Source organism: Arabidopsis lyrata (genome assembly GCF_000004255.2).
Source record: "Arabidopsis lyrata subsp. lyrata unplaced genomic scaffold ARALYscaffold_4, whole genome shotgun sequence".
Lineage (NCBI taxonomy): Eukaryota > Viridiplantae > Streptophyta > Magnoliopsida > Brassicales > Brassicaceae > Arabidopsis > Arabidopsis lyrata.
In genome coordinates, this window is record NW_003302552.1 from 801,852 (window position 1) to 814,856 (window position 13,005).

General features: G+C 32.9%; 2 protein-coding genes and 1 pseudogene across 2 annotated transcripts; 2 read left to right on the forward strand and 1 right to left on the reverse strand.

The window, feature by feature from the left end:
• The first annotated feature begins 1,242 nt into the window (after nt 1–1,242).
• Nucleotides 1,243–3,094, forward strand: LOC9316497 (LRR receptor-like serine/threonine-protein kinase ERECTA). Its single transcript, XM_021027754.1, has 2 exons — nt 1,243–1,660; nt 2,610–3,094. Exons 1-2 carry the CDS (start codon nt 1,243–1,245, stop codon nt 3,092–3,094), a joined length of 903 nt encoding a protein of 300 aa, XP_020883413.1.
• Nucleotides 3,095–5,090: 1,996 nt separating this feature from the next.
• On the forward strand, nt 5,091–7,988 carry LOC9314667. Its single transcript, XM_002878554.2, has 2 exons — nt 5,091–5,218; nt 7,814–7,988. Exons 1-2 carry the CDS (start codon nt 5,091–5,093, stop codon nt 7,986–7,988), a joined length of 303 nt encoding a protein of 100 aa, XP_002878600.2.
• A 572-nt stretch (nt 7,989–8,560) lies between these two features.
• Nucleotides 8,561–11,485, reverse strand: LOC9314668 (annotated as a pseudogene).
• Nucleotides 11,486–13,005: the final 1,520 nt, after the last annotated feature.

A 13,005-nucleotide genomic window follows, 5' to 3' on the forward strand; every position in this document is an offset into this window, starting at 1 on the left:
TTTCAAAAAATTTTGTGTGATGATGTTATGAGACGTGAAGCATAAGAGTATTTATAGACTCATAAGTTAGGTAAAAAAGGTCCTTGATCGGAAAGCATAAAATATCTATATATAGATTGTTGGATCACAATTAGCAAATAAATCCTGAAGTTGAGAAGTATTTACAATGGCATGCCATTAACATTAATTATTTAGATTTGTTTTATTTAAGTAAAGATTTTTAAATGAAATTCATTTATCATATATTTAGCAAAAGTCTCTACAAAATCTTTCCTTATCTATTTAAGTAAAGATTTTGAAATCAAATATGTTTTCAACAATTTACCAAAAATCTCTACACAATCTTTTTAAAAATCTCGACTTAGTTAAGTTCTGATTTTTATCTGCAAAAAAAAAAATTAATAGTAACGAGTGATGTAAAAATCGGGAATGTTGATACTACAATTTCTTCTACTTTTTTTTTCATATAATGAAAATTATTTTTTAGGGATATTTTCTCAAAACCTCTAAATAAAACAAAGGGTTTCAAAAGATAGCTTCTCTTTTGGCGGGTCGACCCGCAAACCCGCAACTCTCTACGGGCTTATCCGCATGAATATGCGACCCGTAGTGGATAAAAATATTATTCAAAAAAAAATAACAAATGATGTTTAATTTTACGGGACGGGGTTTTATGGTGCAACGGGTTTGGATCGATATTAATATTAAACAATATACTATGGATGAAATCCTAGAATTATAAATCAAAATTTAATTATAAAATCAGAAACACTAAACAAAATAAAAAATATTAACAAAACAAATACAACTTAAAATTTTGCTAAATAATTTTTTAGTTATAAAAGAATCGACCCGCGGTGTACCGCGGGGTAAAATCTAGTTCGATAACATAACTAAATTGGAATAAAATCTTAGCTATAGTTTTGTAATTAGGAAATGTTGTGAATATGTATTTTGAGTCATAAATTTGTTTCTAAAAAATTGATTTCTTGCAGATTTTGAGAGAAAATATCTTTGATAGGGTATGTGGGAGTAATTAGTTTGGATGACATCCAACAGTTTAGATTTTTTAAAGAAAGCGTATTGAATTTGGGCAGGATTTTTGGCAACGATTAGTTCATCGCAATATCTTTTCTAAAGATATTTTTGGCAACGATTTTTGTAATAACTTTAATATAATTTTTTAAGTTAGTTTAGATGGCATAAATAGTCGAGAACTGTCGGATCGGTCTTTCGTTTCCAATGTGGCTTCAAGTGCAAACCAAGCTCAACTTTGTTACACTCAGAAACACTGGAATTGAAGATATAATACCCGATGGCTGGTTCGAAGGAATCGGTTCTGAAGTAACTTACCTGATTCTCACAAACAACATAATCAAAGGTAGATTACCTCATAAGCTTGCGTTCCCAACGTTAAACACCATTGATTTGAGCTCCAACAACTTTGAAGGCCCTTTTCCTCTCTGGTCAACAAACGCAACAGAGCTGCGTCTTTATGAGAACAACTTCTCGGGTTCTCTTCCACTTAATATTGATGTCTTGGTGCCAAGAATGCAGAAGATCTACCTCTTCCACAACAACTTCACCGGAAACATCCCATCGTCTCTATGTGAAGTCTCCGGATTGCAAATTCTGTCTCTAAGGAAGAACCATTTCTCTGGTAATTTTCCAAAATGTTAGTGATATAAGATTGGAATCACTCCAACTTAAGATCACTCAAGGATCACGAGATTCCAAGCTTATCACGCGGAAGGTGGGATTAACTAGCTGGCTTTAACGCTCTCTCTCGAGAATCAATGGATAGAAGTTGTAGATAGAGTTTTGTCGTTGAATCACACAACAACACACGAACCAGAATGTTTGAGTCTCATAAACAAACGAGAAACGCAATCAAACAAGACTAAGGAATCACACCAATAGGCTTGAATTGACAAGAACACAAAAGACTACACGCTTTTGAAGAAAACACAAGGTTTAATAAAATTACTTGAATGAGACTTATTTTTACAATGGGACAAGCTGAGCTTATATAGAGCTCTTTCTCAACGTTCTAAAAGCGTAGAATAGGAAATCAAATCGCAAAATTAAAAGAAAAACTAGCAGTTGGCATTTTAATGCGCAATCTGGCCAAATAAGGAAACTGTCTTGATGTCTTGAGCGTTGAAAGCTTTGGTGCGAAATTGTGGTGTCTTGGAATGTCTAGATGCACTGAATAAGCATCCAAAACGCAGCAGCAATGAAAAGGACAGACTCGACCAGAGATCGAGTGGAGGTAGCTCGACCAAGTAGCTCGACCTAGACTCGAGCTAAGCTTCATTTGGGTATTGCTTGAGTGATCTAGGCAATCTAGTGGCTCGGCTTGCTCATCTTCAAAGGTAGCTCGATCATTCCAGCTTATAGTGGGTAGATTGGGGTCTAGAAAGAACAAATCATGGAAGATCGTCTCCCCTTTATCCATGATGTGTTCCCCAAGGAAGATCGTCTCTCCTTTATCCTTGGCTAGACCGTCATATCCGTTGATCCTAGCTGATTTTGACTTGATGTCCACATCAGTTGGCACCGTCAGTTCATTCTTTGAGGAATTGACATGTTTGAGAATAACTTATTAGACGCAATACCAGAGTCTCTCGGTATGTTACCTTCTCTCAGCGTCTTGCTTCTGAACCAAAATGCGTTCGAAGGTGAAATCCAAGAGAGTCTTCAGAATTGCTCTAGCCTTACGAACATTGATTTTGGAGGAAACAAGCTGACTGGGAAGCTTCCTTCATGGGTAGGAAAGCTGTCTTCTCTGTTCATGCTTCCTCTGCAAAGTAACTCCTTCACTGGTGCAATCCCAGATGATCTCTGCAGCATTCCGAATCTACGCATTATGGACCTCTCTCGAAACAAAATCTCGGGCCTGATTCCAAAATGCATCAGCAATCTCACAGCCCTTGCTCGAGGTACAAGAAATGAGGTGTTCCAGAATCTCGTATTCATTGTGACAAGAGCTCGTGAATACGAAGACATAGTCAATAGCATAAACTTTTCAGGGAACAACATAAGCGGAGAGATCCCAAGAGAAGTCTTGGGCCACTCATATCTCGAATCTTGAATTTATCTAGAAACTCCATGGTAGCAAGCATTCCCGAGAAAATTTTAGAACTGGGTCGCTTGGAGACGCTTGATCTATCAAGAAACAAAGTTTTCTGGAGCCATTCCTCAGAGCTTGGCAGCAATATCTTCTCTACAAAGGCTGAATCTTTCGTTCAATAAACTGGATGAGAGCATACCTAAGCTTCTCAAATTTCAAGATCCAACCATTTACGTTGGAAATGAGTTACTCTGTGGGAAACCATCTTCCTAAAAAATGTCCAAAAGACATTAATAGCAAAACGTCGTAGTGAATTGAGCATAGGGAAGGTGCTAAGAAGTACCTTACAAGATTAATGTACCTGCTCATATACCAATAATAATAAAATTACTAGCTCTATGCTGACCATGATGTAACCAATTACAGAAACTTAGCCTCTTAAGACAAATCGATGTAAAAGAAAAATGAAAATTTCAGGTTTCATTTCCGAATAAAACTTGGACGTTTATGAATCCTTCCTACACAATTATAACAACCTGACCAGGTAACTTCAAGTAGCTCAGAACAACAACATCACTTTCAGCAGCATCACTTGTAAAAACCAACCAACTAAATCAAATCTTCTGAAGTAAACCTAAATGATATAGGTCGAACAAGAACCTTGTGCATACTTGTCAACAACACAAAAGCTAATCAAGAGACAGTATAGAACTGCCCTTTCGGCACGAAAACGACTCTAACTTACCCTATCCAGGAATACAAAGAGAACAATTTTCAATTTGTTTCTCACATATTGATCATCCACTTGAAAATAGTACTGAGGACGAGACACAACGACTTATCAGTCAATTTTGAAAAAAGTTAAGAAGTTCAAATTGATGAAAACCACACATTTTTCTGGAGACCAAGAACAACATATATTTTCTCTGCACATACCTATATCCCAAAATTGAAACAACAATTCACTATTCACACAAAAATTTATGTCTCTTATTCATATAAAGGCAATTGAAACAGTAACAATAACAATTTTCATTATAATGTTAAGTCCAAAGTTTCAGTTTTGTTGTTTATCCACAAAAAGTCGCAAGCATAGAGTGAAAATGGGCAAATTCTAGGACCGATACTCATCAATCATTTCCTGAAAAATTAATCTAAAAGAAGAATCCACAACTAAGCATCTACACTATCAATGGGAGAAATTAAAAGAGCTTTCAGATTGAAACCATCACCATAAGGAACGAAATCCCGATGCAAAGCAAAAGCACATACCTTTGGAGGGAGAGAGCAACGACGACGAGTCGGATGCGAACCGGTATTTTTGTTCTGGTTTCATATTTAGGTTCGATTTTGGTTAAAATAATTCGATTTGATTTTTCTGGTTACGGATTTTGGTTTAAATTAGTGTGGTTTTCTGGCAAGTATTTATAAACTTTTAAATATTTGAAAATAACTAAAGTTTTGGTACCATCTCTTTTGCTTTTTAAAAAAACAAATGAAGCTTCAAAAAGAATTAATTACGGATTTCGCCCTTTTTTATAATGGCATTTATGGATTTTGCCCTTTTTTGAAAAGTTTATGGATTTTGCCCTTTTTTAAGCTCCAAAAATATGATTTAACATGCGTTTCATTCGTTATGTTTGTGTTTAGTCGGTTCCATTTGTTCTTAGGGTTTAGTATTTGGTATAATGTACGTATTTTTGCAAAAAAAAATCATAAATACGTACATTTTTAAGTGTTAAAAAAGGGCAAAATCCATAAACTTTTCAAAAAAGAGTAAAATCCATAAATGCCATTATAAAAAAGGGCAAAATCCGTAATAATCTTTTATTAAGGAAATGATCATGAATTTGAGTAGGTGAAATGAACAAACAAAAATCTACCAATTTGATAAACTCATATCTAGTCATTCTATATAAAAATTCTACCAAAAAAGTATAAAAAGCTCCATCATCATTAACATATTACAAAAAAAAAAACTAAAAATCTTTGCAGTTTCTAGTTTGATTATAGAAAAATGGAATCGAGGACGATGAAGATTATATTTTATCTTATGGTTTTTGTTTTTGTTTTTTGGGATCCTTCGAGTGCTCAACCAACGGATCCGGAGGGGTGTTTTAAGGCGTTTAAAAGCACATCAAGAGGATGTCTCGAAGGTGAAGGATCACCTCGAAGATCTAAGATTCGGTGTTAATGGAAGAGGATGATGATCGAAAGAAATAAATGAGATTGAAGAAGATAATTTGTGTTTTTGATTGATTATCAGAAAATGGCTAAAACCCTTTACATATAGAGTCAAGATGGTTTGGTTGTCTAAACAAATGACCAAAGAAGATACGTGAACCCGGAATTAGAAAACTAAATCGGTTATCGGTTTATTCTGTTACAATACTCCCATGTCGAGAACGTCCTTGTCCTCAAGGATGAAAGATTGCCAAACTGCCAATTAAAGCTTGAGAAATTCACAGTATGGTACCATTTCCATAGAACAAGGGCTTTAAGGACAGAGATGTTGTGATGTAACTGATGTTTAGCCATCCCCTTATCAAAGTAGGCTTTAGGTTCCTTAGCTTGGCCTGTATGAAAGATAGAGTGCCTAAATTCAATGAAGTAGATAAGCAAGACTTCCTTGGTAGTGGTCTCATCTAGTAAGTCCTTAAGTAAAGGATTGTAGTACTTGTCATCAACGGTTGGCTTGATGATCCCTTTATAATCATCACACATTCTCCCATATCCATTCACAAACCCAATTAGATGACCCCACAGCCTGCGTTGTTTCTTTTCGAAAGAACCCATAGACTTCCCTCCTTTGATTCTTCCATGAAGATCAGACTCTCCTTTGATATCTAGAGCAGCAGTATTAATCAAACAAGCAATATTCTTGCGATTCTTGACAACATGTAACGCTCCCAAAAACAGACACAACTCCATACATGGCTTTCCATAGTAGATATGTAATCAAACCACCTACAACCTTCTGTTCTTTCACCCATAAGACCACATGAGCCCTTGTACCTACCTCAAATCTCATTTTACACTTAATGTTCCTTCCTGCCATGAGTTTATGTTGTTCATTCTGTAGCAGAGCTCTCAACATAAGTTCATGTATGTACTTGAATTCCTAGGTCTTGTGGTACGATCACTTTTTCTCTGACCATTTCATTAGCTTCCTCCAATCTCTAGAATAGCTTAAAATAGCCTAAACTCTTTAATCAATCAGTCCACATGAGCAGCTCTATTTCTTTCACTTCTTATGTAACACAACTGTACCAACAAGCTGCGGTGTTTTTTCATCAGATGACTGTGATTGTAAACTCAGAGAAAAACAGAATTGCACTGAAATGATCTATATTCATTCATAGGTTCCAATGCCTTTTATAGGGAATACATAAGAACTGCAACAACGAAAACAAAGGAGGACACAACCTCAACTAGCTCAACTAGTTCCACTACTAACGAGAAAATAGCAAACAGAAATTGACCTCTTCTAATCCTGAAGACTTGGTCTTTATTTAAAACAACTGAAACTTACTCAACAATGACTAGGAGAAATCGTTAGCGTAAGCTCTCCATGAAGATTCAAACCTTTATTGTCTTCTAGAGATGCAGTGTTCTTAGCCACATAAGTCGTATTCTTGCAATTCTTGACAGTTTGCAGCACTTGTGAGAACAAAAACCTCTCATCGATAACTTGCAACGCTGGCTTCTTACGACCAAGCAAGTGGATTACTAACCCGTGCTTCCATAGCAATTTTTTTTGTTACCATTTATTATGAAATGTTGCTCATAATTTCTTTATCCACATTCATTTCTCTTCGTTCCTCATTTTGAACATTTTAATTTCTTCCTTACCTGAAGTGTTTATTCATCAAATGTTCAATAATAATTATTTAAAAACAAATATTGTTGGGAGACAACCCAATGTTCCACATCACAAAATTATAAAATAATATTTTAATATATAATAAGTCAACTCCAATTTCAATTAGTATGAGACATTTTGAGAAGAAGCACAAAAACAAAGGCGTAACTAAAGCGAACAATATCATATACTAATAAGGAAGTTGGCTTGGGCTTGGACTATTATCTTGTAAGAATATTGACTGAATATCATTTCTTCTAAAGTTTTCCATGTAAAAACGATTTCATGCATATTGATTGAAGAAATGTATAAGAAAATGTATATACAAAGTGATTTTATACTTTGAAAAGAAGAGTAAAATAGGAATATATCTACAAAAATTTAATCAAAAGATATGTTATCCTCGATACAGAATCATATCTATATCTAATTAAAATTACATGTCTTAATACACATAATCACTTATGTTCTACTAGAGAAATGATCTTCAAATTGAGTAGCACTTACTATGTTACATTTAATTATGCTTAATTTTCTGACTAGGTGAAATGAAGAAGAAGAAAAAAACTACCAATTTGAGTAAATCAATATCTAACCATTTTATTTAACAAAGAAAAAATCTAACCATTCTATTTAAAAAAATATGGTAATGAACAACTATAAAAAGCCGACATTATTATCATCATCATCAAGAACAGAAGTGTTACAAACTAAATTCACTTAATTATTTATACTCTGACACAGAAAATTGCATCTAAGACGATGAAGATAACTTTTTTGCTCATGGTTCTTGTTTTTTTTATAACTTGGTCTTGTTCGAGTGCTCAACCGATTGATCCTAACGCATGTTGGCAGGCGATTAAACAGCCACCACATGAATGTCTCGAGAGCATAAAGGGAATTGTACACGGACATGTCCATGAGATCAAGAAAGAATGTTGCGAAACCGTAAGTACAGTTTCTGATTTGTGTTGGCCAATCATCTTCCCAAGCATGCCTTACATTCGTTTTCTATTGAAGGGTATTTGTACAGTCAAATACTCATTGCATTGAAGTGCCAATTTGAAGAGTATTTTACTTCGTTTTGATATTCTTAAGAATGACAATTTAATTATCTATTTTAATATTTGTCAAATGTATTTTACATATAATTATCTTTTTATATTTGGTTGAATGAAATTACAATCTGTTTTTCATATAATAAAATTACAAGTAATGAAGATTGTTGGCTCTAGTGAAATTATCATCAACCAACGTCATCACATCAATATGTTTCCGGAAGGCCACTTTCTCTTAAGCTCATTTCTACAACAAAGCTATCCCAAAATCAACAATACATACACAAGTATCAACGAAGTCATCATTACATACACACAGAGAAAATCATAAAATTTACACTTATCTCGAATCGAATCCCTCTTTCTTTTTTCTCGATAGATCCATAACACCTATTTTTGGTTACTAGGTTCTTATACCACATGAGAAACTATATGCTTTAATTAAAAATCAATTAGTAATGAGTTTATTGGTATGTATGTGATAGATTATTCCTAAAATGCCTTTTCAAAATGATAATTCTAACCATTTATCTTGACAGAATCTCATTATAGAGGATCATTTTCATGTAGAGTAGAAGGGAAACACTCTTTATTAAATCTTCGAAGCTCTTACAGAAACAAAAGTGGTCACATTATGAGTGGAACTAACAAAATAAAACCCAAATCTGAAAACAGGAAAGAGTTAGAAACTCTTTAATTATTATTATTTAGGACATTGAAACCAAATCCTAATAGAAAACATCTAAGGTGGAGTCTGTTTTAGAGAAGCCAATGAACTCGACTTCAACCTTAATCGCATCGTCCACCACTAAACCTTTAGATGCATCTTTAAGATCAGCAAGTGATACAAACTTCTCGTAACCCCATCCATTATTATTAGTTGTTGCATTAGGCCATCCCTCCACTGTCCATCAAAATAAAAATAAATGAATTCAATGAAAAGTTTTAGTTGTTAACAAAATTAAAGGACACATAAATAGTGAGAGAACACTGACCTAGCTTCTCGACGTGGTTGGATCGGATTTGGTCCAGAACTCTTAGCTTGGCTCGAACATAAGCATTTTCATTAGAATCACTCAGCAAATAGAGTGACAATGAATTGCCCTTTCCATAACCATCTCCATTTGGATACACCTTCAACACCCTATTTCATTAACATTACTTATTAATACATTGAAAGATAGATATAATTAAAACATAGAAAGAGACAGAGAAAATCACCAGCTACTTCCTCCGGAAGAAAATGGGGCGGATGTGTAAGAGTCACTATAGAGAGTTGAGAATTTGGTGAGTTTCCATGTGTAAATGGGGTCTTTATGTTTTCTTCAAAGGAGAAAACTTCCCATTCCTTGAAGGTTTGAGCAACGAAGATGTCAATTCCAAACACACATTGTTCTCCATCGAAAATGTATCCGGTTGTCGGCGTTGAGAACACCGACGTCGGTTGAAATAATGGAACTCCATATTCAGGTTTGAACAAATGAAACCTCCTCGCCTCAGTTTCTACAATAATTTTTTTTCATTTTTTGTTGGACCCAAAAGATTTACATAATAATTAACATTTCCGGTTACAATAAAATCTCTATCAATTAATAATATCAAAAATATACTAATCCCCTATATATTAATAGAGAAACATTTTAAAAAAAAAAACTTACCATCATGTGTTATTAACAAGATTGCCACGCTGATGTGTCGCTCTCACAATGATTTGGTTTCTATTTAGATAATTACCCAAGATTTATTAGACTATTTATAGAATTTGTCATTAGTCTAATACATTCATATATCCCATTAATAATTAAAAACATACACTTTTTGTTTATCTTATATTACTATATTTTTATATTTCTTTATATACATTTATATAAATTTTCTTTAGTGGATGGGTAAACAATCTTTTTATTTATATTTATATTTATGTTTATATTTAAATGATAAAATATATATATTTGGTTCAAGAATCTCGAATTCAAAACTACAAAATCTTTACATCTTTCATAAATTTTTTACTTAAATAAATAAGATAATCTCCTTTCTATATATGTTACGAATACTTAAAATCCTATTTTTTGGAGGAGTTCTAACTTTTCAAAGAAAAACATTATAACCATATTTGTATATAAACCAAAATCTGGCCACATTATAACTATTTCGTAAGTAATCCATTCATAATCTAAGAATCTTAGATTTGGAACACTACAAAATCTTAGCTTGGAAACTATCAAATCTCAACTTTGCTAAATTTTAGATTTCTTATACTTATTAAAAAAAAAAAAAATCTTTTTATACTACAAAATCTCGAAATCTTTAAAACATACGGAAAGACATATTGCCATAAATGGTAACATTTCGTCAATACTTTTTTATCACGTTGAAGCTTTATTCAAAGTTTAAATATTTCACGGGTAAAACATATTCTTATATGAAATAGTCCCAAATTTGAATAAAAAAAAAAAAATTGTAACATGTTTCGTTTTACACAAACGGATCTTGGATCCCGGATAATAATTTTACTTGAATCTATCCCGGTATTAATTTATAGAGGTTATACTGTAATTAGAACGTTTTAGGCATTAATCTCCCTAGATTAATAAATTCACAAAGCTTATATCATCATTTTTCAAACATAGCAATAAACTTGAAGTAGGTCTAATAGCAAGGTAACAACACTTTTTAAACCGGATAAATAAGATGTATAATAAATAACTAAATATCAGTCATCGACAATCTATCAATACGTTACCTACCTTGATAGGTGTAGTACTTGTCGTAGACTCTGTTGTAGACGAAGAACTTGACCTCTGCATACACATCCTTTGGATCGGAGATGAGAGTTGAGTTATCGATTCTTGCGTAAAGCGAAACATAACCATTCGCACCATCTTTTTTGTTGCCATTCGGGTAGATTAGGAACGTCCTTTTAACATTTTAATTGATAGGCAAATGTTGTGATTAGTGAGAAAAGTCAAAAAAGATATAAAAAATCAGATTCTTGAAAATATGTTATTGAGACTTTTAATACCAATTGTATCCACCGATGGTGAAAGGACGTGACTCATACTTCCCATCTTTCACGAGTTTCAACAACGTCGCTAAAGACTGGAACTTGATGCAGTAAGACGTAGGAGGACGCTCTCTCCATAGTGTCGCCACGGCTGAGAGCTTCTCGTGTTTGTCTTTCTTTGGAAGAGAAGAATCAGAGCTCGAGCTCGTAAAGTGACATGGCGAGACCGTGTTCTTCACGTAATGACTTCCTTCTACTACTGCTTCTGCTACTGTCTCTGTTATTATAGCGTCTGTCTCGGTTAAGAGGTTTTGCTTAAGGTTGTAATAAGGTTTTGCGCATCTTACCACTTCTGCAAAGAAAACGAAATAGAAGAAGCAGAACAAGAAGACTGATTTTGTGGCTATCTTCTTCTCTGTAACCATTTCTATTATTTGGAGAGTTTCAAGGTTTGTGTTGAGAATCTAATTTTGACCATTGTATTATATAGAAAAATAATTTTGTTCATCTATTGCCAGTGAAGGAAAGACCAGGAGGGTAAGGCAATAACTTTTTGAAATTGTTGTAAATCGTTTTATTATTGTAATAGATTGGGACATAGTTTTTTCTGTTTTTAATAATAAGATTGGGACTTGTCACATAGTACAATCTTATAATATTATAAGAATTTCACGTGGTATTTTAAAATCTAGCACGTTCGATTTTATCTAATTATAGAATCTCTATGGTCGCTAACGACGCAAATGATCTGAAAAAAATTATCATTTAGAAAATAATCAAGTGACAAAATCGTAAATAAAAATAACTCAAATTTTAGCACATTTTTAAAAATTATTTCTCGTATTCTACATAACCCAATTTAATAATTAAGTAGCATAAATAGATTGTTTACTTTACAGTTTGATATTTATATGTCTAGAGTTTACCGACGATGATATATAACCACAACATTCAATAAAACAAAAACTTCCAAGATTGGTAAAAAATACTTTAAAGGTTTTAGAAATAAGTAATCCTTACAAAAAAAGGACGTATACGTATCTTAGAAATTATGGTTATTATATTTAGTGCTGATGATAAAATTGAAAATGATACTACTACATATCTTAGTTTAATTTGAAAACACATTATGAAAGACATTTGATGCAATAACAAACATATATAGAGATGAGTTAATTTAATTTTTAAGAAGAAAAAATCAATAAACAATAGTATAATCGTACAGTAGTTAACTATCATCAGTTCATAACTATATGTATATGTAAAATTATTATTTGTGAAGGTTTTGAATAGAAAGTGCAGAATAACTGCAGAAAAAAGTAAAAGAATTTTTTGTTGTTGTTTTATCATATTTTTTTCAAATTTTGAATCTATCCAATTCTAAAGTAAAAGAATTATTAATTTATTAAAATACCCATTTAAAGAAGTTGTACTGTACTAACCACCTCCTTATTTCAATCCCGAAGAGGCAAGTTACATGATTTCAATTTCGAAGAGGCACGGAGACCATATATTATAAATTTATAATAGTAATAGACGAGAGCAGTTATGACGATCTAAAAATATTAAAGTCTCTTTTACCAAAAAAAAAAAAATTTATATTAAAGTCCATGTTGCATTTTATATTTATCACGTGCAAATATCTTCCACGGTATATAGTATAGATTAGTAGTGTTAATCTTATACTCCTAATAAGTAATAGTAGATAGCACTGTTTAAACAAAATTTAAAATAAAACGTTAAACGGTAAGTAAATAACATTTTAGAGACTAGTGCCTAAACGTTTAATAGGGGATATTGGTAGTTTGAGATTGATCAACTCATTTATAAAAATAAAACAAAATATAGTATGATATTAGTGTTTGTAGTGATTTTGTATCCACTTGTCACCGGTTGACACATATAGTCAATAGTACTACGATCACAACAAGGACGATGCACTGAAAGTAAACCACCAGCTCTATCATGTCGTGATGATGGTTTCTTGTATACCGCATCCGATGCG